The sequence below is a fragment of the Lacerta agilis genome, chromosome 3 (assembly GCF_009819535.1).
Source record: "Lacerta agilis isolate rLacAgi1 chromosome 3, rLacAgi1.pri, whole genome shotgun sequence".
Classification (NCBI taxonomy): Eukaryota; Metazoa; Chordata; class Lepidosauria; order Squamata; family Lacertidae; genus Lacerta; species Lacerta agilis.
Window position 1 is genome coordinate 21,277,288 of NC_046314.1, and position 25,253 is coordinate 21,302,540.

Below are 25,253 nucleotides of genomic sequence, written 5' to 3' on the forward strand. Positions count from 1 at the left end.
AATGATTCTGTGAACTGACCCACACAATTATAATTGCTTGCTTATCTTACAGGTTCAGTTACCAAAGGGTGGGCTTTTTCCTAGCTAAAATGTGTTTTCTTTTCTTTTGCATCATGGGCATGTGGACTGCAAGTGCTGCTTGGCATGCATATTTTGTTTGCCAGGGCTGTTGAATGATCAGTTGGCAGACTTATTTTCGTAGCTTTATTGCATCAGGAATTAGGCATTGAGGAAGACAGCTGCATATTCCAGAATTTTCTTCACCTCTTTGTAAAACAAGTTAGTTATTAATGTCCTAGAAGCCAATGGATGACTTAGTCATGGTTCTCTAAGCTTCAATTCAGTTCACCATCCCAGATAAAATGGAATGTTGTAATTCAGGTGCTGGAACTTATTTAAAATGTCAGGAAGGCCAAGGCTGCTAATATATTGGAAGCCACTCTTTAGAAATAAATAAAAATGTAGCCCCAATTGTCCACCATTTCTGACCTGATAAACTCCCAGTTCCGAGATGTGAATTAATACTTGCATGTGATATCAAAATTTCTTGCTTTAGGGCCACCTGTACAGAGCATGATACCCAAGTACACCTGACAGTTGCACTTACGATGTTATTCCCCCACCCTGCTTACTACTTTGAAATGAATGTGAGCATTTTTAAATAAGTAATTGCTTTCCCCCTTGTTTCCCCTTGTATTTATTTAAAAACTGTATGAAAAAGCACATACACAACGGGCATATTTCACATGTGACATGTGGTGTCCATATTTCATACTACATTTTCACAATGAGTACAATAAAATATTATGAAGTGGCATGAAGATGCAGGTGGGACAGACCTGAAAGTTTATTATTTTTATTATAATTAATTTATTAATCCATAGCTGTCAAGTTTCGGATTTGAAAATAAGGGATCAGCAGTCTCACCCATCCCGGGACAGTCACATGTCAGTGGTGGGCGGAGCAAGAAGCAAAAGTGGGTGGAGCAGCAATGTAAACTCCAAGCGGCCTCGGGCTCGGAGCGGAGCAAATAGGAGGGCAGCCAGCAAAGAGGAGGGCAGCCATGTGCTCCGCGCAATGGAGCCCCATTGTCTTCTTGTCTGATCCCATCAAAACAGGACAGGAAGCAGCAGCTGCTCAAAGGCAGCCAGGCTCTGCCCACCAGCTAACCCTATTGGCTGGCTGAGGGGCTCGGCGGCAACGGATAGGGGCTGATGCAGGGGGAGGAATACACCCCCCTGTAAGCACGGGAAATGGCTCCCACTTGCTTTGAGGGCTGAGGCTTTTCTCTCCAAGTAGGCGAGGTCTTCCCACCCAGTCCCTGCCCAGCAGGGGAGGAGCTGCTTCCATTAAAAACAGGAAATTTAAGGGAAATAAAAAATAAGGGAGAGCAGCGGGAAACTGCTTAAAATAAGGGAGAATCCCAGGGAAAACGGGATACTTGACAGCACTGTTAATCACCTGCTACACAATCATCTTAAGATGGTAAAAAAAAGCAAGAAACCATTACAAACTGTTACTACTTTAATTGAAGTCTAGCTCTTAATTTCTGGTTTATGCAATTATATTCAGGTTTAGGTTCATTTAAATGGTTTTGTTAAACCAGGTGAATACCTGGATTGATTGAGGCTGGCATTTGCTAAAGTGCTTCAGATTTCCAGGGTTCAGCTATTAAAAACAAGCCAACACACATTTGGCTTCGAATATAGCTAGCCCTTGGGATAAGCTATGTCTGTGAGATAAATTTTGAAGTACGAATAATGATTTTACTCCCAATATTATACTTTTAGCCTAGACCAATTCATTCACAACAGAGCCCTCTTTCGGTTTAAATTTTTATTAATCACTGCCTCTTTAACTAAAAGAAACACACAAAAAACCCCAAATCAATTCAAAAGCAACATGCATTCTCTGTCTGACAAGAATGAAGTGGATCTCTTTTCAATCTGACTAAGAAATAGCATGCTGGTATCTTTCTTCCCCCTCTTGCTTAAATATTATCTAAGACGGCAGAATCATTTCAAACACATTAGCAGACCCCCTCTGTGGTCTCTGTGGAGTATTTCTGAAGGTGGAGGTGGCTTTGTCCTGTTGAACGCTTGCAGCCTTTCATTTAATTTTACTTAAAAATCAATAAATTAGCGTGCAGTTTTAGACTACAGGGCCAATTCCCTGCTGGTTTCATATATTTGTAGTCTGTTTACATTCCCTTTTCAAGACCTTCTGTAAATGTTCCTCTTGCCCCCTTTGGACCAGGAACAGCTGTTCCCCTCTATAACTGGTTTGGCACAAGGTATATACTTTATCAACACAATAACTTGTAACTGTGGTTTTGACCGCAGCAGTACTATTTACCATCAAAAGGATTATTTGGTCATAATTGCTTAATGAAGATCAGTACTAACATACTGTTCTCATTGGGACAGTAAGCTGACAAAATATTAATTGTAGGATTGTGACCTTAGACACATGAGCTCATGAGTGACCTCCGCCCCTTTTTTAAAAAAGAAGCCCATTCTGTGCCCTATAGGCGCAGAACACCTTTGCCTGGTGGCACTATGGCCCATAGACTGCAGCAGAATACTGGAGCTCGGAGCCATTTTGCTTTGACAGTTTCCTGTCTGCCCACCCTCAGGTTAGAGCCTTCACTGAGCAATTTTGAGGTCGCTGGTTGACAGGGATGGAAATGATTTGTTTTGTTTTAACCTGATTGGCAACTGTTTGGAATTCTTCGCCTTTCCCTCAGTGAAATTATGGCCTTCCTTTGTTAGGCGGAAGAACGTTGTTTTGTATGATGGCAGAAATGGCATTGGGCAGGATCAACATAGTGGGGGGGCCATAAGGGGCCTGAGGGGAGGATTGACCACGGCAAACCCAAGCATGGGTTTGGTATCTGCCTGGTTGGAATCTGCACCCTGGTCTCCCAGGGAGACCTTGCTTGCTTGGCTTGTACCACGGCAAGGTTCAACACTGGCCGACTCCCATGGAACAGGTTTGGAGCTGTCCAAATCCAGCAGATTCATTCCATCAACATGTGGAATGATAAACTGATCCTGGGACCCCATGCCATGTCAACCTTTGCCCTACCTGCTGCTGTCAATAAAGATTTGGTCTGATTTTATCCCCTCACGGTTGTACAATCTGGTTATTTTGCTGCTGTTATGGGTCACATAATGTGCCTGCCTGGGCAACAAGGGAACTGCTGTCATTCGTATTATTTTTGAGGTTTTATTCAGTAGGTCATACACTAATGATTAATGTTAAAAACTTGAAACAAAGTAATGAAGCAATAACTTTATAACCATATATATGTTGATCCTTTGTTCCTTTTCTGAGATTCTTTAAAAAGAAATCTTGCCCCACTGGATTCAGTGATGGGGAAATTAACTATGCCATCTCCAAGATGACATAATTAGTGAGCATGATTTTGAGGCCTCTTGTGGGAAGAGAGGATCAATGGATCCAGTTGTTACATGTTCCCCTCTGTCCTACCTGTGCCCTGCCCTGGAATGCCCTGTTTTGAGACTTGTAGTCAGTGTATGGATGTTATTAATATTGCACATATGGAAGCAAATTGGATGAATAAAAACAAGACTCTTCTTTGAAATAAGAAATTACCCAGTCCCAAAAATATGGTACCAAAGCTTTACTAAAGAACTTTACTCCAAAGCAACTTGAAATAAATGAAGTTACATTCAGATAGATTTTGCATAGGCGAAATATATTAGATTATGAAATATCTTCCACCCAGAGCTAACAATCAAAGTTCTGCCTCTTTCCCAAACAGACACCATTTACCCTGAGGCTGTTTTCCTGGAGAAGAGAAATTAGCACTTCCATTCTCTGAAATAGCTTCAGAACAAAATCTCACCCCACCAAATATGGAGACTTACTGATTAGCGTATGGGTAGACTTGCAGTTGTATCCTTTTCATGTGATTTAAACACCCTTGTGACTTAGCCACAAAGATACAGTCCTGCTTAATCGCTAACTGTTAGGTTCTCTTCTCAGCTCTACTTTAAGCTTCAATGGAAATTGCCATGCCATGCATCACAATATATATACTGTATACACAGACACATTACAGAGTTATTTTTCATTTCAGTGTACATTAAACAATTATAATTAACACAATGGAGCTTTCCAAAGGCAAACTAGGAGCTATTAGGAATAGGGATAGTGGAAAAAGATTCAATTAAAGGTGAAACGCAACCTCCTTTTGAAGTCTTCATTTCCCCAGCCAAGTAGATAGATAGATAAGGGTCTTCAGTGATTGCTCATGAGTAACCAGTCTGACGCCGTGGTTTCTTAAAACTAGGTTTCTTTATTGTGCAGTTATATACAGTGCAGCTTCAAAAAGTACGTCTAGCTCATCCTTCGGTGGAGTCCGGGAATGACTCTTTCAGGTTCCTTGCCCAGCATAAAAGCCACGGGATGCGGAACCCCCGCCTACCCCCTCTGTGTCCTCCCCCCCTGCGCAAGTGGGGAGACGGAAGAGGCGCCTCACCTCCAGTCCCTGCTTGATGTGAGGGCTCTCCTTCCCTGTCAGAGCCCTGACTCCTACTTCCCCGTCCCGACTCTCCCTCCCCACCAGAGGGATCAATGCCTTCCTCACTGGAGGAAGACAAATTGCTGAGCAGGTGGGGCGGGGGCTCACGATAGAGAGAAAGCCCTGGCAACTCTTCACCATGAGGTGAGGGCAGCACCCTGACATAATGTTACCAAACTTCCGTATATCAGGGCAGTGCCAGGCACTTTCACCGCATCCTAAACCCTTATATCCATTGAAAATCAGTGGGGCTATTTATTTATTTATTTATTTTATTTCTATACTGCCTTTCTCCCAAGTTGGCATCCAAGGTGGCTTACAGCATTTTAAGAGACAAAGAAAGACGAACTCATTAAAAATGGTAAAGTGCGATAAACCACATTTAGAACCAACCTTAAAATGCTGATTGCCCTGATAGCAGCCCTGTGGTCAACATTGTCTGCAGCTAGTTTCCATATTTTATGTAGTCAAGGATAACTTAAATACATTTCAGTGGGACATCTGGATGCCTTAGTTTGGATTCAGCCTGTTGGGTTTTAGTTTATTTAGTCAGTGCTGATTTACCGATATAAAATGAACACATACACAGTTACTGCTATAAAACTGGAGTATACAATTTGCTGCTTACAGTAACTTTCCTCACATTATCTCATCCCTGTAAAACTGGGTAATCTGCCCCCAAGTTAAGGCAGTCTTACGGAAAGTAATGTAATTCTTCAAAGATAAAGGTTTCCTAAGTTATGATCCTCTAAACGCCTGCTGTAAAATTATAGCAAAATAGTGTTCTAGCAAACATCCTTTTGAACCAACTGTAGATCTTGCCCATGTTTCTGATATGTAGCAGTCTGATGGCATACATAATGATTTATTTTTATTTTTATTTTTATTTTTATTAGTATACTAGGAAGTTCAAAACATAAGAATAAAGCTGTACAATTAAACCTAAAAGCAGTAAATAATGATGTCACTGGGTTTAAGTCTGCATGGATAGTGAGAAGTGCTGGTAATTTATTTGAAGTTCACTTACTTTATTACATTGAGGTATCTTATTTACAGTTGCTTGGCACAGTGTTTATATTAAATTAATTGCTGTAGCCATAAATAATCCTAATTTTCAAGGTGTTATAAAACCAGTGGAGATAAGCAGGCAATTGCCATTATTGTAATGTTGCTATTGTTTGTGTAGCTATTGTTCTTTTCTCTCCCCCCCCCTAATAACTTCAGTGTCCTCCCTCCCTCCCCGCTCCTTGTTTTAGCAAAGTGAGGGCAATTGATTGGGGAGGCAGCATGGGTGCAAAAGTTAAAATTCTGCATTAATTTGGTGGAAACACAATCTTAAACCCATAGTCCCAGCACCGAGAAATATAATTTTAAGGGCTTGGTTCTGAGATAGTGAAATATAAAACAGAAAATACAATAACTGCGCTGAAGGGATTGGCATGTATGTAATCTTTCTTTCTTTAATACAAAAAAAATAAGATGGCTCTGTCCATGATGCTCTAAAATAAAAACACATCTAGCTTTTTACCTTTTGTTGTTGTTGTCAAAACGAATATGAAAACTTATTTTAAGCACCCTTCCATAGGTTGTGCAATCAAATGCTGCAAGTGAGGAAATCGTTTTGGAAGTATAGCAATGTTGGCAAGTAAGGTTGGCTGGGTGGCTTAAATCATCTGGTACCCTAAGCACATTCCATGGAAGCAATATAAGTGGGTTAATGCTGCTAATACGCAGACCATTATCTCAAGTTTGCTTTTAAGATTTCTCCTGGGATGTTTAAGTCAGTTCCCTCTTGTTTGCCATTAGGCACTTCCTTGGGAGTTTAGCAGAGGCAAGTCACTTTCACCTTTTGTTTGCAATTAGATATAGTCCAGCATGCTCTGGGGATGCAAAGGGTCAGTTGCATGAGTGTACATTGGTTTTACCTTTGTGTGCAGAATTCCCTGAAGGCTTCTACGGGTAAATGTGGACGCAGCCCTAAACTTTACAGTACAATGAGAAGTGAAAATACAACCAAAGACAAAGGGGGGGATGCACCTCAATACAACAATTAAATAAATCTTTGTCTATGAAATTCTGAAAAACCACGTCATTGAAACATACAACAAGTACATGATGGTTGAATACAGCTTTGTATAAGTGAATGGTGCTGTAGGGAGCAGATGAGGAAGGGGAAAAGTCTCATTGCATGAGCTGGCCAACAGGCACAAATAGCTACCATCCTCTTGTCCTGAATCTTAGATAAAAGCGTAAAGAAGCAGCATATTTTCTAGTTATTAGCAGAGGGACCTTGTTCTCTGGAAATAACATTTTTTAAAAAAAAAAATCTTTTGAATGCTAACTGATGTCATTTTTTTTTAATGTGTCTGTTTTGTTTAGCTGAATGTGGAGCAAGTGTGTCTGGAAATGAAGGAACACTGCTGTCCCCAAATTTTCCATCTAATTATGACAACAACCACGAATGCATTTATAAAATTGAAACTGAACCTGGGAAAGGGATCCACTTGAGAGCCAGAACCTTTCAGCTGCATGAAGGCGATACTGTTAAGGTATATATAAATGTGCACACAAAAGAACAGGAAAAAAACACTCAGTCCTGTTTGGGTGCATTAATTATTTGATCTATAACATTTGAGAAGTAGTTTAAGTGTGTGTGTGTGTGTGTGTGTGTGTGTGTGTGAGAGAGAGAGAGAGAGAGAGAGAGAGAGAGAGAGAGAGAGATGCATGGATGGCTGTAGAGAGACAGACAGACAGAGATAATCCTTTTCCATGCATGTCAGGACCTAAGTTCACAGCCAGTCTTGATGCTAGTTGGCCATTCAGTCAAAGGAATAGGAAGGCTGCAGCAGCTGTGACTTTGCCTTACCCACCATCATTTTTTATAAGCAGCTTGGCCGAACAGTGTATCAGTAATCTTAACTGGTGTGCAAGTGAGCAGCTACCTCCATAGACACTTGATACTTGCCTTGCTGTGCTTGAGAAACAAAGGCTTGCTGCTCTTCTCCAAGGCTCCAGTGGTCAGTTTGTTTGGGTATCATGAATTCGAGGCCTAGAGGAATGGCAGGGTAGCCAGTTGCTACACTGCATTCCAGTTAATATCACCTTCTTCACATATGGGGGGGGGATATGCCCACAGGCTTTAAGTGCAGTTAACTTAAAATGTGCAGAAGTGTCAACCTGTACAGATATTAATATCATCGTTGACATAATTGAAAGTGTGACAAAAAATGCCTAATGAAATTAATGCATTTCTTTTATGAGGATTACAGGGAAGCTTTTTAATTTTAGGATATTATATAGGCATATTATATATCCTACTGCTTCTAGGATAGGGTTGCCATATTCTGAAGGGCACAAACCTGGAGACACACACCCCGTCAGGACACCCCACCACCACCATCCCGCATCCCTGTTGCTTGCCTCTTCCTCCCCTCCCCTCTCTTACCTTTCACTCCTGCTTGCTGGTGCCAGGAGTGACTCCAGGCTGCTGAGCAGGCTCCACCTCTCCCTTTCAGACCTTCATCCTCCAAGTGGCCTCCAGCAAGGTTGTATCCAAGATCAGGGCAGGTAGGCTTGTCGTCCCCTTCAACCACTACTTAAGCTGTGTTGAAGGGGAAGGCGCTGTTCGGACTGGAGATGCCGTGGAGCCACCACCTCCGATGCAGCCGCGGCCACCCATGTCCCCTCAGACGCGTCTTGAGCAGCCATTGGGGGCCAGTGCCACTGCTGCTGGGGAAGGCCCAGGCAGGACCAGAGAAGCAGTGGAGCGGCAAGCCTCCCTGCCTGGGCCTGATCCTAGAAATGACCTTCCTAGTGGCCACTTGGAGGCAGAAGGCCTGAAAGGGAGAGGCAGCTCTGGCACCAGCAAGTGGAAGCCTCGCACAAACAGGGTCCTGACAAATAGCACAGCCAGGAGTGGGCACTGGAAAGGTGTGACGGCAGTGGTGGCGCTCCAGATCCGGCTGCGGCACTTCTGCTTCCACGGCACAGCCGCAGCACGTCAAGGTGGCAAGGCTGCCTCTGAAGAGTGCCTGCCTCTCCCCCCCTTTGGTGGCATGTGCATGCCCCTAAAAACCAACCAATGAATGAATGATGCCCTCCCAAACCCTGAACATTTCATTTAAAAATAAAAAATCCACCTGGATGGGCATGCTGCCCCCCCCCCCAAAACCAGGACATGTCTGGGAAAACCCAGACGTATGGCAACCCTATAGGATATGACGTATGTGGTTGTTTTTTTTTTAAAAAAAAAAAAGATGTTGAAGAGTATTCTGAAAAAGGGTGTATCACAGTTTGTGTTTTTAATCAGGAAAGATTGTGTTAAGAGGTGATGTGGTCAAGATACAGAAGTACTGTATGTGGGGATGAAATATTTGGTACTGTTTCTTTAACCTAGCACAATAGGTTATAATAAAAAAAATGAAAAGCTGGAAGTTAAAGCTGGACAAATTCAGATCTGAAGTAGCTGAACTTCAGGTCAAGCTACAAAGGCAAAATCACTTTTGTAACTTGAGGTAGGTTGAGTCTTCATAAGTCAAGGAAAGTTTCTGCCAGGGCCTTCACAATAAACTATGCTAGACCAGTTGGTGGTGTTTGCTTTCAAAACAAAGAAAACCAAAGGAAAAAGATAAAAGAAAATCAAGTTTATACAGGCTTCGGTGTGCAAGAGCCCTGTGCCCTATGCAGAACTTTGCATTATCTGTGGTAATACAACCGTATCCCTAATGCTTGAGGTTCCTTTGTTGCAGTGATGGCCAAACTTGGCCCTCCTGCTGTTTTGGGACTACAACTCCCATCATCCCCAGCTAACAGGACCAGTAGTCAGGGATGATGGGAATTGTAGTCCCAAAACAGCTGGAGGGCCAAGTTTGGCCCTCGCTGCTCTATTGCATAATACAGTTTACATTCCTATAATGTGTTTAGACCAAGTAGTTCTACTGGCTGCAGTCAGGCCCAGTGCAGCCCTTTATGGCGTTGCAGTTGAATTTAGAATTTGACAGTTTTAAAGCATGAAAGCACAGGTGTTTTATCTTTCAGAAACTTAAGAGCCTTGCTTTCTGACCTTCACTGGTTTGTGTAGAATGCTGGGGCTTTTGAGAAATGGAAAATTTGGGGTGGTGATCTTGGAAATGTTTCATTATTGAAACATCCAGGTCAATGTGAACTTGGTGCTTTTATTCAGGTTCTCGTTTGTTCTGAGAACCTTTTATTATTATTATTAATATTGAAAGATATTTCCTGCTGTGGTTTGAGCCATTATAAAAGCATGTCAAAAATCAACAGTATTAAAAGTGAATTTGAGTTTCCCGTGCAATATTGTGAACTGAAGATAAACCCATGCATCCTTTGTTTGAAAACAGGAGCTCACCTCCCTCTGAAGTGGTATCAAATGTTATATTTCTTTTTTATTAAAAACGATTTGAAGACGAAAATCACCTCAGGCCCAGAATCTGAAATAAAAGGTGACAGACTAGCTTCACTTCTTCAATCCTGTTTTTTTAATACATTTAGTCAGGAGGGAACAGAGGGGTAGAGGTTACTTTTGCCCCCTCGTCAGTGTTTTCAAAAGAGGCACCTTGAGTAAAATGCCACAAACCCTTTCAGCCTTTATTAAGTGGATTATAGAGGGGGAAGGAGACACGAGGTGACAAAATGCTAAGGGATTGAGCCGTGAATTAATTTTTATTCAATATGAGCTTCACAAACCTTTTTTAAAAAATGACTGGCAGGCTAGTAGTATATTACTGTGTGTGGCTTTTCTTCTTCTTCATATGAGCTGCATAGCCAGGATATTACAGGCAGAAGAAAGCTGTGTTATTTCCTATCTTATCGGAAGTTTGGGTGGTTTAATTGCATAATAATTAATTGCCCAAGAATGCAATTTCTGCAAACAGAAAAAAAAGAATGCCACTTCTGCTAGGTGGAGGTCTGAAATAGATTGAAATATATAAATGTATTGAGTTTATATTTTTTTATGTAAAAACTAAACATTGGTTTTATTTTTAACAGGTATATGATGGAAAAGACAGTTCATCACGTCTGTTGGGATCCTTTACAAAAAACGAATTGATAGGGCTCATTCTCAATAGCACATCTAACCACTTATGGATAGAGTTTAATTCTAATGGATCAGATACAGATCAAGGATTTCAGCTCACATATACAAGTAAGTTGCATTCATGGAAACAGGATTTTTGTAGGGTGGGAGGGAGTAAGCATTTTACTTAGCTAACATGATGTAACACAAAGTCCTAAGGATTACTTCTTACTACCTACTGTGGTCATGAGACTGGATTTTAATTCCTTTCTCTGTTGGAAAGGAGAGAATGCTAGACATACTGCCTAAATGCAGTATTTTCAACTTCAGCATATTATTTTGTGAGCACAGCACTCGGTGTAAATAAAAAATAGACTGGGATAAATAATGGACCTGGGTTGAGTATATCAGTGGCTTCTTGTGGATTGCACATTCCCAGTTGGATGTTCAGGTGATGATAGTTCCACCATTCAGCTGTAACAGGCGCTGTGCACTGCTGTGGTAGTTGCATTCGTGGAGCTTGTGGCTCTTGTATGTTGCTAATCTGAGCACTAATATGCAGGAAACTAAGAAGCAACCTTTTACTCTTATCTAGAGAAGGAAGGTTATGATGATAAAATTAACCTGAAGAGCCAAACTTGCCAGTATTTGGGGGGGGGGGTTTGTTTGTCAAAGAGATCTGAATTTCATTTTTAGCCTGACCTTCCCCCCAAACAGCTTGCTTAAAACACAAGTTCAAAAACACTGAAATGCAATCAGCCATTTTTTCATCACATTTACAATTAAGATCACCTTTCATTCATACTTCGTTTTGCTTCCTGATAGCTTTGCAAGCGGGCACCAAAATTCAGCTTACTAACTAGTATAGGAATAGCTGGAATATCCTGGAGTATACTTTATGCCTCTCTGAGAGGAGAGAGGTTTAAGTGCTCCATTTTCAAACAGTTCTGATAATCATGTTGTGTTAGACTGGATGTGTACTGAAGTTGAACTGTCTGGGTGGTTTTGGAAGCACAGTTGTACCTCAGCTCCCGAATGCCTTGGGAGTCGAACTTTCCAGCTCCCGAACGATTGAAAACCGGAAGTGAGTGTTCCGGTTTTCGAATGCTTTTTCAGATGCCGAATGTCCAACGGGGTTTCCACAGCTTTTGATTGGCTGCAGGACCTTCCTGCAGCCAATTTGGAAGCAGCGCTTTGGACGTTGAACATTTCAGAAGTCGAATAGACTTCTGGAACAGATTCTGTTCAACTTCCAAGGTATGACTGTACACACACACACGCACACATATTATTGGATTTTTTTTCAAATTAAAGCTTTATTTTTGTATCCCCTTGTAGCTGAAGGTCTCAAGGCAACTTACACAGTAAATAAATAAATACTAAAAACATACACAAAAATGAAAAAAATAATCACACAGAACATCCTTCCAAGTATACTTTTCCCACCACAAAATTATCACAAAAACATTAAACCATTTAATGAGGAAGAAAATACAGAGATTGCAATCCAAATGCTTCTCCCCTTGCATCTTTGGATGAAGGGCAGTATGATATTTAATAAATAATACAGTAATAGTAAATAATTGTGTGCATAAAAAAGGATTAGCCTTTTATGGTATCTTAAGTTCTGTCTACAAAATGTAAGATTAATATAAAATGGAAGAACCCCCAAAAGAAAACACCAACCATGTAATCAACTGGGGGGGGGGGGAGAAATGAACCGCAATCAACATAATTCAAGGCACTTCATGAAAGTATGAACATTTCTATCATGAATTTATAGGTTTATGAAAGGCACTTTAGTTTCCTCACTCTTAGAATACCTAAGTGTGAATTGGTATTGTAAGGACGTTCAGTGGTTGCTCATGAGAAATCAGCCGAACGCAGAACTTCTAAAAACTAAGTTCTTTATTGTGCAGATATTTACAGTGGAGCAAAAGTTCAAACGTCCATCTCATCCCCCCGCAGAGTCCGGGAATGAACCCTTCCGGTTCTTTGTCCAGCAAAAGAGGCGCGGGATCCTGAACCCCCGCCTCCCCCTTCCACGTCTTTCCTGTCTGCGAACTTGGGGCGCGGGAAACTGTCCCTGTTCCCTGCTTCCCCCTTGGTGCTCAGGCTCTGCGATCCCTTCAGAGCCCCTGCGCCGACTTCCTGCCTCCAACTCCCCCTCCCCACTGGAGGAATGGTCGCTTCCTCCAGAGGAGGGGGATGACGAGCTGGTAAACAACGGGGGTGGTTCCCTGTACTGCAAACGTTCCGGGGATGTTACCTGCCGTGGGGAGGGGGGTTTCCTGACAGGTATTGTGTTTTTTTAAAATAAAAATAAAAAACAACCCTATACAAAATCATAATTCATATTTAGTTATTTTATTGTTTCACTTTCATTCTTATTTTCAAGAGACAAAAAGTTTAAGTGTGCAAGCTAGAAAGGGGAAGCATAGATTAGTAAAGGGGAAAGTGTTTGCGCCAGTATTTCTTTGGATCAAAACAAGTAAAGTCTATGTTGCTTCTGCAGTTGCATTTCTAAAACAAAACCCTAGATGTTTTCGCCCAATTAAAACTTGCCTTGCCGTGACACCTGTAGTTACTGTGAAGAGAATATGATATAGCCTCAGGCATCCCCACAGTTGGGCTTGGCTTTAAAGTTCTCAAACCAGCAGGAAGATTTTGTCATTGCCGTGTAAGGTGCTAATATTCTCTGCTGCCTGGCTGGTTACCCCTTAACCTTAAAAATGACATTCAGAACAAAATGAGAATGGGCTGATATGCCAAGGTGGCAGGCATGAAGAAAAAGAGGCACCGAGTATGTGAGAAGGGAATAAAATCGAAATAATAGAACATATAAATTCATTTGGCCCACAGCTAGCACAATATGTGCATGCACACAGTGCAGAAGCTGAAAATAAATCCATTGTAAGCTGTGATTTATGTTTACCATTGTTGCATGTTGACAAGAGAGCTGAAATACATCTCCGTGCTTTCACATCTTTCTTTTTCCCCCTTCAGAGGACCATCCTGAACAGTTTGCTTTTTTTCAGTATCTTCTGACCTGGAACATAACCCTCTGTTCTTTGTCCTAATCTTTCCCCTCTGCAGAATACATGCACTGCACAAATACAAAAAATGAAAAATGAAAAAATGAAAAAAAATTAATAGAGATTCCATTTTTCATGGAAGTGTAAAACTCTCATTCCAAGTTGTGTCCAAAAACAACCCATCTCCTTTAATTATTTGATATAATGGTGGTTGGCATACATGATTCCTCCTATCCAGTGAAAATAGCCAGAAGCACGGAGACCATTTATTAATTACAAATTTCATTGAAGAAACAGTCTGCCTGCACATTCAGTAATGTTCAAAACATGGATGCTCTTGCAGCATACAGTTTCGTTGTAAGCCACCATGAGGAAACATTGTAATTTCATCAGTGCCTAATAAATTTAAAAAGACAACAAACAATCAAATAAATAAATAACAACAGGTGCTATAAATCATACCTGGAAATAAAGTAGAAAGGTTGCAAGTACTCAGGCCAGGACGGCAATAAACAATGGTTTTCTTTATTTTTGTTGTTGAAAGTATAAAACAAATTCCAGTTACAACAATTGCTAACTCCAGGATAAGGCCCTGTTTCGTTTATTGATGAAGAATAAAATAAACAATCTGGAGAACAAAAAACAAAGACCCCTATCCCCACAGTGTCATAAATTTCTTTACTACTTTCCTTGTTAAGAAATACTGCCATTGGGTTCAGTTCATTTGAGACCTTGCATAATCTATTTGGGCATGTTAATCCAGATGCTAAACTTTCAGACTCAGATCAGAGTCACTGGAACCTTAAACCTCTACAAATGCCATCAGAAGCATTTGTATCACCAAAACCCTAATACGCAATTTCAACATGAATGTAAAACAACACCCACTTCACTAAACCCTTTGATTACCTCCATTTCTTTTCTGGACTTCAAAAGTATAATTATATCAGAAATTACGTGGCAAGAAGGTTTACACAGAACAAAAATGCAACACTAATTTGCATCGACAGAGCTTTTTCAATCCATTTAGAGTAATGGGAGAAAGGTGAAAGTTTGTGTTGGGTATGCCACCCCTAACCTAGAAACATTCAGTAGCCTGTATGAAGAAATCAAATATATTGTTACGAGTTTGTGGGTGCTAGACACCCTAAATTATTGGTTCCAGTAGGTGTGAACAATTTAATTAAGGTTTGGCGTGTCAAAAGCTAACTAAGCTAGGCTAGTCTCCTGTGTGTAGTGATGGCTAGATCCTGTGTATTAGGCTGGTGTGTATTAAACCAGAACACGTGTGTTGGATTGTGTGCTAGACAATGCTAATCCTCTGGAATCAGCATGTGTTAAAGGCTAATTAAGCCATGCTGTGTGAGATGATACCCTGGGGATCGGCCATTAAGAAGAACACAAAGCATCAAAGGGAACTGTGTGAGAAGGCAAAGGTGTGGTTCACCCTTTGCTTTAAAGATAAAGGAAAAGATTAGAGAAGCTTAGGGCTAGGAGTGATGTAACATAGGAGTAAGTAGTGAGATGGAAAGAGTCAGAAAGCACAATGCTGGTGTCTGTTTGAATGGAGAGCTGCAGCTATGTGGGAAGGAATACCCTCTTGGAGTGTTAAAGCGGGGAGCCACTCCATCATACACTCAGGTTGTATATATGTGTAAATAATTCATATATCATAAAGATACTACAGTCTCCAATGTGCCTCATTTCCAAAAGGAAACATTGACCCTGGGTAAGTGGGCCTGGAACCCCTGGAATCATGCACTGCTCAGAGATTGGGGTGGAGTGCAACAATAGCACAGTTCTCCCAATGTGTATTCTAGCTTTTTCTTTTGCATAACTGGCCTCTTCACCCAGGCTACTGCATACACATGGGTGGTTGGAGGGAGATCTGTTGTTGTTGGTCCTGCTTTCATTTCTGCACACGTATGTTCAGTCACCTTGGATTGGTTGCCTGAAAAGAGCTTAGATTAGGGGATTCCTGCAGCATGGGAGAGGAGGCGGCGGTGGAGGAAGAGGCGGCGGAGGCCCGTCCTCGGCTGCTGCCTCACAGTCGAGGAGCGGCTCCTCGTCCGCCGCAGCCTGTGCCGCCGCCGCCACAGAGCGCTTGTGGGAGCAGCACAAGCAGCAGCGCCAATGCGCCCGCCCAGAGAGGGGGGCAGGCCGAGGAGGGTAGGAAGGAAAGATGATTGGTGTGGCCCAGCTGGCGGCGTGCAGGGAAAGGGGAGGCCGCTGGCAAAGCCACGCAGCTCCCTCCCTTGCTGGGGTGCCCCTGAGAGGCCGGCGCCCTGGTGCAACAAGCCACTAAGGCCTTTGGGAAAGACGGCTCTGGGAGTGTGTGTCCTGCTTCCCTGTGCTAATGTGATGTCCTCATAATGTGATGCCAGAGATATAGAAGCCTAATCCATCATTAGTACCTTCCGTGATTAACACTTTGCGATGTGAAGAGCATGGCTCTGCTTTACTGCCCGTTCATGTCATCACATCCTTGCTGGACCCATCTACAAACTTTCCTTGCATGGTAGTCAACATTCTGAAGCTGGGATCCTGATCTATATGCATAGTATCTGCACAAATTTAGAATGTTGTGCAGTGAATAAAAAAAAAATATGGTAGAATGAGATGTAATGTTGAAAAGTTGTAGGCCTTATTTTCTGAAAACTCTTGTGTGTGTGTGTGTGTGTGTGTGAGAGAGAGAGAGAGAGAGAGAAGGGAAGTGTAATTCTAATGCCAGAGAGACTTTAAGTTGTTATGTTCTTTGCAGTCAGACTGCATAACACTTCACCCCAGGTAAAAAGTCTGATCAGATTAGAGTTTAAAATAAACTGACAGAAACCTTAAAATGCTTTTTTGCTTGTAAATGCCCTTGTATAGGCTGAGGAATTATTATTAGAATAGGCAGTGCATTTTCTGTGATGCACTGGACAGGTTATGACACAGAAAGGAGATAAAGAATATTATTGTGCAGTTGGTGTTCACGTATATTTACTTTATGGGCCCTCTGCCTGAACTCTGGTTTTTTCTTGTTTATAACCCTCAAAAGGTATATTGTCATTTGACAATACAGCTCATTTGGCATTTATATAGAGCAAGATACCCTTAAAGGAAGAGATTGAACAGTGTGATAATAGGACACAACAGAAACACCCATTCTGTGAAAGAGAAGGCATAATTTTGCCTCACTTGGAACTTTCCCTTGCTGTTATTCAGCATGACTTGAAAACACTGAACAATTGCTCACTTTAGTTCCTTCCATATAAAGGTTGATACCTAAAATACATCATCTAGAGTTCTGTTGCTAGAATTACCTTTTACAGACTTAAAGTCATAACAATATGGCATGAAAGGAAACTCAGTGGTCAGAGGAAAATCAGTTCGGTCACTGATAAGGGATGGAAGCAGACCCAATGCACTCCCAAGAGGTTCCTTCAGTTACTTTCCACCATCTCCACGGCACACTCTAGCCATTCTTGCTTAGCTCCTGAGAAATATGGGGCTCAACAGGGAAAGGAGTCATCTGTCATGTTTGGTCCTCACTTCCTGTCAAGTAATACTCTTGGGATCTCCAACCCTCACCCCAGCATCACAAAAGTGGCTGTTTTTTTTAAGGTGATTGCTTTTCCTTCTGGAAGATGGGAAGAGATGCACTGGGGGGGGGGGGAGTTCTGTGTCCCCCTTTGCCAGAAAGTCATTGTGTATTCTGAGCTATTGAAAGAAAAACAGCTCAGCTTTCACTGTGAACAAAACAAGCCTTTCTGTGCTCAAGATTCTACAGCAACTGACAACAGAAAATCAGATTATAAATATAATTTTGGGGGGTCTAGACTTCCAGCTCAATTAAAATAGTGTTTGGTGCTTCCAGAGTTCAGTTGAACAAAAGTAAAGAAGCAGAAAAGTTTAAAATGAAAAGGTGCCAGTACTCTTTTATCAGTGAGTACAGTCCCAAAAAGCACTGGGTTTAAGTATTTGGATAAGCTCTCATGTGAGTGAGAAAAAGTGAGGGAAAGAACTTGAAACTTCCTGTGCAGGGTAAAGAAAGACAATGAGTAGTGGCAGCAAGCATTTGGGTTGGGAGAGAAATTTGATTCAGTTCACAATTTAACGGCAAACCTACCTAATTCACATTTTCTGAAACAATAAGAGAGCAGAAATATAGCCAACCTTTGAAATTCACTGTTTTCTGCATTTTTCAGTGCAGTTCTCTAGCCAAGTGATATATAATGGGTTAAATTGTGCAGGCAGCGCATGTATTCCTAAAATACACAAGTGCATTCTGTTAGGGGGGGGAATGCCTTTGCAAAAAATGTTTATATTCATCAAAATTGCACATATTCGCCCATCCCTATCGAGCATAGAAGCAGTAGCTGGCAGCACTGGGGTCAGTGAAATGCCATGCCTGGATCCTCCACAGGACCAAACGAACAGAAGAAGCTAAGTGAAGGTCTGCTAGCTATTTTGCCACATTTATTTACAAGAATATCTAAAGCAGTGGATGGGTACATGGCTAGAATTACCTGGGAACTGGCAGGCAAAATCTAGGTAGATGTAAGCTTACTTGCTCTCCTTGCTGATTTTGTCCCCTTGTGGCCTACGGGATATTTTTAAAAGCTGGGGTGACAAAGAACATGTCTTAAGCTGAAGGCAAATGTAACAATGAGAATCCACAGTGCCATGAATATGCTCTCAGCTGTCCTGAAAACTAAACGCTTGCCTGCCACCCACTCCCTTACTTACCTACCTACCTACTGCTTTCACCATCTCCTCTTCCAGCTGCACAACAAAATGTCTCACAGCCCCATGTCTCTCCCCACTTCAGAGTGCCTCCCTGAAGTACTCTGTTTCCCAGTCAAAGGAGGAGAAGGCAATGACCAGGAAGTCAGTGAGTGGGAAATGGCCAAGGCTTCCATATCAATATTCAGATTGTTGGCATTCTACAACTCTTAACAATGCATGCACAGTATTTTGAATTGTCTTTTTATTGCATGAGTTTCCAGCCTTAGCCCCCCCCCCCCATTTTCTAACTAGTGTCCTCTGGGGAAGGAGACATAGGGGAACAGATTCCTGGCTAAGTATAGTAATACCTCCGCGAACATCTGCATCGTCTAGCATCCATTCCGGCGAATGTCCGCGGCAAACCCGGAAGTACTGGAACGAGTTACTTCTGTGTTTGCCACATGCGCAGAAGCACAAACCGCTCCACGTGCATGCGCAGACACGGCACTTTGCCCTGCGTCCTTTTTGGCTAGCGGCCAGGGCTCCAGAACGGATCCCGGTCGCAAAACAAGGTACGACTGTACTGGAAAGTGGTCCCCAGTTAGCAAAAGCAGTCAAACTTCCGGTTCAGAATTTTTTTTGGATTTAAAATGCATTTCTCCTCACATCTCTTCCCTAAGGAGATTATCATCCAAGTGCATTGTTAGGGGTCACCTCTTTTCTGAAAGGTAAATGCATCATTTCATCTTATTATTATTCTTTTTCTGTGGCAAGGTGAAATTGCAGGGACACGCAAGCCTGCAAGTTCAGATTCAGCCTTGTGGGCAATCCATTTGACTTGAAGCCTTTTAAACCTAGTTGTGTTGATAAGTGGTGATATTTTGCCACTTACAAATTTGACAAGTGGTTAAGTATAATGTTGTTGACACGCAATGCATCACTGCCTATAAATCGGAAGGAAATGTTCCTTTTCTGTATACAGCGTTTGTTACCGTAAACAGTGTGCAGTCTTGACAAATAACACTCAGAGATGACCTGCATTCTAATATGTTGGTGGATTTTTTGGAGGCTACTTATTACCTACCTATCAAGGCACCTGGTGGCAATAAACAGATTCATCATGTTTTCATGTCTGTATGATTGACATCTGTTGCTGAGAATCCCCAGCAAGTTTGCATTGCAGTCATTTGAATCACAGATCACAAAATCTGGAATGTTTGCTTATTTCAACTTGAGCTCTGTGGCTCTAGCCCAAAGAAGCACACAGAATGACCCATGTGTACATCTGCACCTTTTAACTTTACTTTTACAGCAGCAACTCTGTTCTGCTGTGCTGTGCTGCATTTGAAACCGTTTCTGAAACATTCTTCTTTGTCATCTGGCTACAACTGAGATTCTGATTTGGCACAGATGATATGATCATGCTGCTTTTTTAAAAAAAAACAAGAACTCTCCCAGCGCTTGAAAACTGATGCTTAATTTTGGAGCCTTTTAAAAATGTAGTGGTGTTAGGTATGTCAGCCTACCACAAATCTTAATGGTTTAAAAGTAAAATGTTTAGGGGAAAGAGTTAAATAGGTTCTTACGAACAAAACAAAACAGGTAATGCACCCTTGGTCAGATATGTAGTATTTATATATATATAAGTTCTCCTTCACTTGACTAAGCGGTAGTTTAAAAGTAGTGTTTCAGGGCTGTGTTTGGCTGGTTTTGGCTTTTGCCAAACTCTTTTTGAGGCAGTGTGAGTAGTTTAAGGGGAGAACCAAACTAATAATAATATGATATGGATAGGAATAGGAATAGGAATAATTTATTATTATTATTGGCCAAGTACATTTTCCAACATACTTGGATTTTGTTTCGGCTACATTGCAATGTAAACATACAGACACTGTTCCTCTCACAATACAAAGAAGCAAAGAAATCCCACCCATAATTTACCTCCCCTTCAGCTATACAACTACGAATTTAACAATTTAATGGCACAAGGGAAAAAACTATTTTTGTGCCTGGCCAAACTGCCTGGGTAAATTTTGGCCGATTTTGTATATGAAGTCCTATAGTGACGTCCAGATGGAAGTAAATCAAGCAGATGATGACCGGGATGTAAAGGATCTGCTACAATTCTCTCTGCTCTCTTCCTAACTCGGGTAGCATAAATTGTCTCTATTGAAGGCAAGCTATGGATATGGATATGGATCCACACATACACACACAATAATGTAACTCTTTGTGAGCAACTTAAACCTTTTTATTTAAGGGGGGCATTTGGGGCCCAGCTCATACTTAGTTATTAGAAGTGCTGTTGTGTTATTCTTTGTATGTTGCTTTCGTATTCTATAGTACCTAAATATATTTTTCCCAAGTTTATTGATTTCAACTTGAGGTGCATTTGCACAGTATGATAGGATACAAATACTTCAAAAAACAAGGGGAAAATACGTAATACATTGATATTTGTAATTTCCATATTGAAATATTGCCATAAATTTAATGCGCCAATGACATATGTTGATGGCTATGCCTTATTTCTTCAGTAATTAATAAAAGGTGTCCAGTTTTCAAGAGATCATCACATTTTTGTTTTCTGACATTGACTCCATGGCACAGGAAGGAATAACATCAGAAGAGCCCCAAAATTGGAAAATAGTGAGGTCAAATTTGATGATCTCATTTATGTGAAATGAAGATACTTTTTGGGTCGAATTGGATGATATGCTCACCATTCTTATCCCCCACAAGTGGCGAGAGAGTGAAAACTCAACTTCCCACCCTGCCCTCCAGGTACGCCTGCCCCACCTCTAATTCTCCCAGATGTCCACGGATTGGGTGTAATGTTTGAATAGGGTATACATGCCTTAACTCCAACACGTGTGGGCATGGGCAGCACCATAACTGATTCATAATTTGAAAACCCAATTAGGGACTCTGTACATTGGGTTTTTACATGTGAACATATTCACATGGTGCACCCACATGTGGACCTAGGATGTCAGACGTGGAATAGGCATATCTGATGGGCAAAGTTCTAACTCCCCTCACGGCGCATAAAAACAAAGTTAGGGAGACTATAATCTTTGAACTTACTGATAACATGTAGAACATATGTAGCCTCAAATTTTCTCCCTGTGCCACAGTGCCATCCACTCATGAAAGAAAATGGATCCCCCTCTTCCCCATGCAGTTCCTGTGTCCCCTTCTCCCCACCCCAAAAACAATATGTTCCAAAGGATTAGAGGATCCTCAAAATCAGCATGGAAGGTGAAATGTGGGAGAGCTGCAAAGGGAAGGGAAATCTGTGAATATCTCCCTGCTTTTCTCGGTGTCAAAAGCCCTCCCCATGAGCAGACAGACATGGGGAGTCATCTCTGTTATAAGTAGTGAAATGACTTAATTGTGTGCCGCAATACAGAATTCAAATTGTTCAAATGTGTTTTTCCATATTTTGCTTTCCTTTATAGGCTTTGATTTAGTGAAATGTGAGGATTCTGGAACGCCAAACTATGGCTACAAGATCCGCGATGAAGGCCATTACACAGACACGGTTGTTTTGTACAGTTGCAATCCAGGCTACACAATGCACGGTAGCAGCACTATTACCTGCCTAAGTGGAGATCGAAGAGTGTGGGACAAGCCTTTGCCGACTTGTACAGGTAATGTTAGATAACACAGTAATCTAAAAGTTGTATGTTAAAACACTTCATAGCTCTATTTATTATTATTACATATAATTACAAATTATTACATATTTGATAGCGATGCTTTGAAATGGTATATAATCTATCTCAGGTTTCCCCCAACTATCACCATATACATATTTGGAACTAAGTATGTGGGCCATCTCTGAGGAAATCTACTACTACTCTCCCTGAAATACTTTTGGCTTTTCTTGAAATCCCTCTGGTATGCTTTTACCTTGACTTTTGAAGGACATTTGATGCAGCCTAGGAATGAATGGACTACAGACTACAAGAAATTTCAGCATCCTTATCAAAACTCTCTCAGTTCTCTTCACATTTCACACCCAAGTAGAAATCCCCATATTCACCTCATGTTTTGCCTTGAAGCAAAATCCTGTGGCATTTCTTACTAAAAAGAATGCTCATTCTCTGCGAGGTCCCCATGAATTATTTTGTCCCAATTAGTATTGTCTAAACTGACCCCCTGCAAAATTGGTGGCAAATTAGGGTCCCTAGACAGAAGATTATAACAACAACAGCAGCAGCAGCAATTTTATTGCCCTTGTTTCTGAAGATATAAGCCTTCTTGAGTGTACAAAAGTATCCCTCCCCCCATCTCTCCCTGTCCCTCACTGAAACACAGGCCGGTTTCTTAACAAATCATCATTTAGCTGTCTTGTGGCAAGGCTAATATTTGTGTATTGTTCTTTGCATGGATTTTTACTATATCACATTCTACTCATTTTCTATTCACAAGGTATATAAGACTAGATCAGTTGTATGCTTTCTCCATTAATAATGGGATTAATGTGAAATTCAATATCTGAGTTGCTCTTTTTCTGAAATGTTTGTTTTCATGCGGTCACACACAAAACCTGGTCTTATTATCCTGCTGGAAACTGGAGATGATGAGCTTTCCAAAGTAATTCAGGAATTACTCAAGCTCTTCAGGGAGAGAGAGAGAGAGAGAGAGAGAGAGAGAGAGAGAGAGAGACCCCCACTGGAATGGCTGGCAATTGTTCTGAGCCAATCCAATATCTTGGCTAGTCTTGGGATCCTTTTCACTATCCCTGTATGAGGAGTGGGAAAATGTTGTGAGGGCAAAATAGGAAGTGGAGACCTACAGCCATTCTCATGAGCCATCTGCGAGGAAGGGGCCATCGATTGTCCCATTTCACCCATGCAGTGCCTGTTTTCTGTCCCCATAGGAACTAATGCCTCCAGTAGATTCTGTGCAGTGAGGGAAAAGCTCTGTGTGGACAAAATTGGGGGTATAGTCAAAAGGTCTTTTCAGACGGGTAATCCATTAGAGGGCGAGTAACCTGGAACTTTAGCTGCTTGTCTTTCTTTTGAGGTGGGCTTTTCAGGCTGATAGCTAAAACAAACACTGAGAGACATAAAGCAGAACTATTGGTATGGGAATTATTTACGTTTATGGGACTTGTGCAGCTATAAGGGTGACCAAACTCCTGCCAGGCAAGAAGCAAGCATATTTGCCTAGCCCTAACTCCAGCCACACCTTGAAGGTAAGTAGGGAGACCTACCCACAAACACACACACACACACACACACACACACACACCCCTTAGGGGCCTACAAGGTTGAGGAAGCCTGCTCTCATGTTCAGGCCTTAAGCACTGACAGTCATCCCCAAAGGTCACTAACATGCAAACCTAACATGCTCTGCTTCCTTTACCTTCTTGCAAAAGTGACATTATTGTTGTTGTTGTTCAGTCGTTTAGTCGTGTCTGACTTTTCGTGATCCCATGGACCAGAGCACTCCAGGCACCCCTATCCTCCACTGCCTCCCGCAGTTTGGCCAAACGCATGCCAGTCGCTTCGAGAACACTGTCCAACCATCTCATCTTCTGTCGTCCCCTTCTCCTTGTGCCCTCCATCTTTGCCAACATCAGGGTCTTTTCCAGGGAGTCTTCTCTTCTCATGAGGTGGCCAAAGTATTGGAGCCTCAACTTCAGGATCTGCCCTTCCAGTGAGCACTCAGGGCTGATTTCTTTAAGGATGGATATGTTTGATCTTTTTGCAGTCCATGGGACTCTCAAGAGTCTCCTCCAGCACCATAATTCAAAAGCATCAATTCTTCGGCGATCAGTCTTCTTTATGGTCCAGCTCTCACTTCCATACATTACTACTGGGAAAACCATAGCTTTAACTATACGGACCTTTGTCAGCAAGGTGATGTCTCTGCTTTTTAAGATGCTGTCTAGGTTTGTCATTGCTTTCCTCCCAAGAAGCAGGCGTCTTTTAATTTCGTGACTGCTGTCACCATCTGCAGTGATCATGGAGCCCAAGAAAGTAAAATATCTCACTGCCTCCATTTCTTCCCCTTCTATTTGCCAGGAAGTGATGGGACCAGTGGCCATGATCTTAGTTTTTTTTTATGTTGAGCTTCAGACATGTGACATGATTAACCTGTTTAAAAGAGGTAACAGTGCAGGAGCCAAATTAACCTAGGCCTAATGGCTGAGTGAACAGACACCATGGCTAATCGGCCTCCTTTCCCAACCCTACAGCATGGAGAAGGTGAAAAACCCCACTTGCCAAACCAGACAACTGAGTCAAAAAATTTCCCTGTTGCCCAGAAATGACCACTGTAAGCCAAACTGCAACAAAGGGAGGGGGGATGCCCTCCAGCAGAGGTTGAGGAGGAGGGGTGGGCTTAAATAAGCCCCCTGTAGCCACACCTAACTTGCTGATGCATTGCACATGAACGCTAGCATCCAAAAAGGCAGCTTTGGCACCAGCTGCAAACTTGCCCCATCATCCAGAGAAGGCTCAGGCAGCGGAACTGAGAATATGGGCACTTGGAGTTCTTTTCCAGGTCTAATGCAGGACAGCTTTGCCAGAGTTCCCACTGACAACAAAAGGTTCTATTTAAGAGGGTGGGAACAGGCATGTATAATGCATAAATTCATTTCTTTGTCATCACGTGTTCCGTTCAATTCTAATCTTTCCTGCTTTAAGCACACATTAAATGGCATCCTTTGATTCTCCACCCCCACCACCGCCCTTTCTCTCTCTTTTTTTAATTGATAGTCTTGTATGATGTGTGTCCGAACAAAGGGAAAGTGGCTGAGTAGATACATTCTTTGCAGAATTCTCTGACTGGGAAAATATTTTTTCAATCTCATGCAAGAGAACCATCAAACCTAGAAACATGAAACTAATTGAGTACCCTTATGTGTTTCGTCTGTGCTCTCAGCCGTTTCAAGCTCCTCGCTTAC

The 25,253-nt window shown here is 41.8% G+C and overlaps 1 protein-coding gene across 1 annotated transcript in view; it reads left to right on the forward strand.

Annotated features, from left to right (window-relative positions):
* Nucleotides 1-25,253, forward strand: part of CSMD1 (CUB and Sushi multiple domains 1) — a 930,570-nt gene that overhangs the window by 737,596 nt on the left and 167,721 nt on the right. The window contains exons 22-24 of the mRNA XM_033142996.1: nt 6,929-7,098; nt 10,559-10,715; nt 21,793-21,984. Of these exons, the coding sequence (XP_032998887.1) occupies nt 6,929-7,098; nt 10,559-10,715; nt 21,793-21,984 (519 nt within the window). The remainder of the gene's footprint in view (nt 1-6,928; nt 7,099-10,558; nt 10,716-21,792; nt 21,985-25,253) is intronic.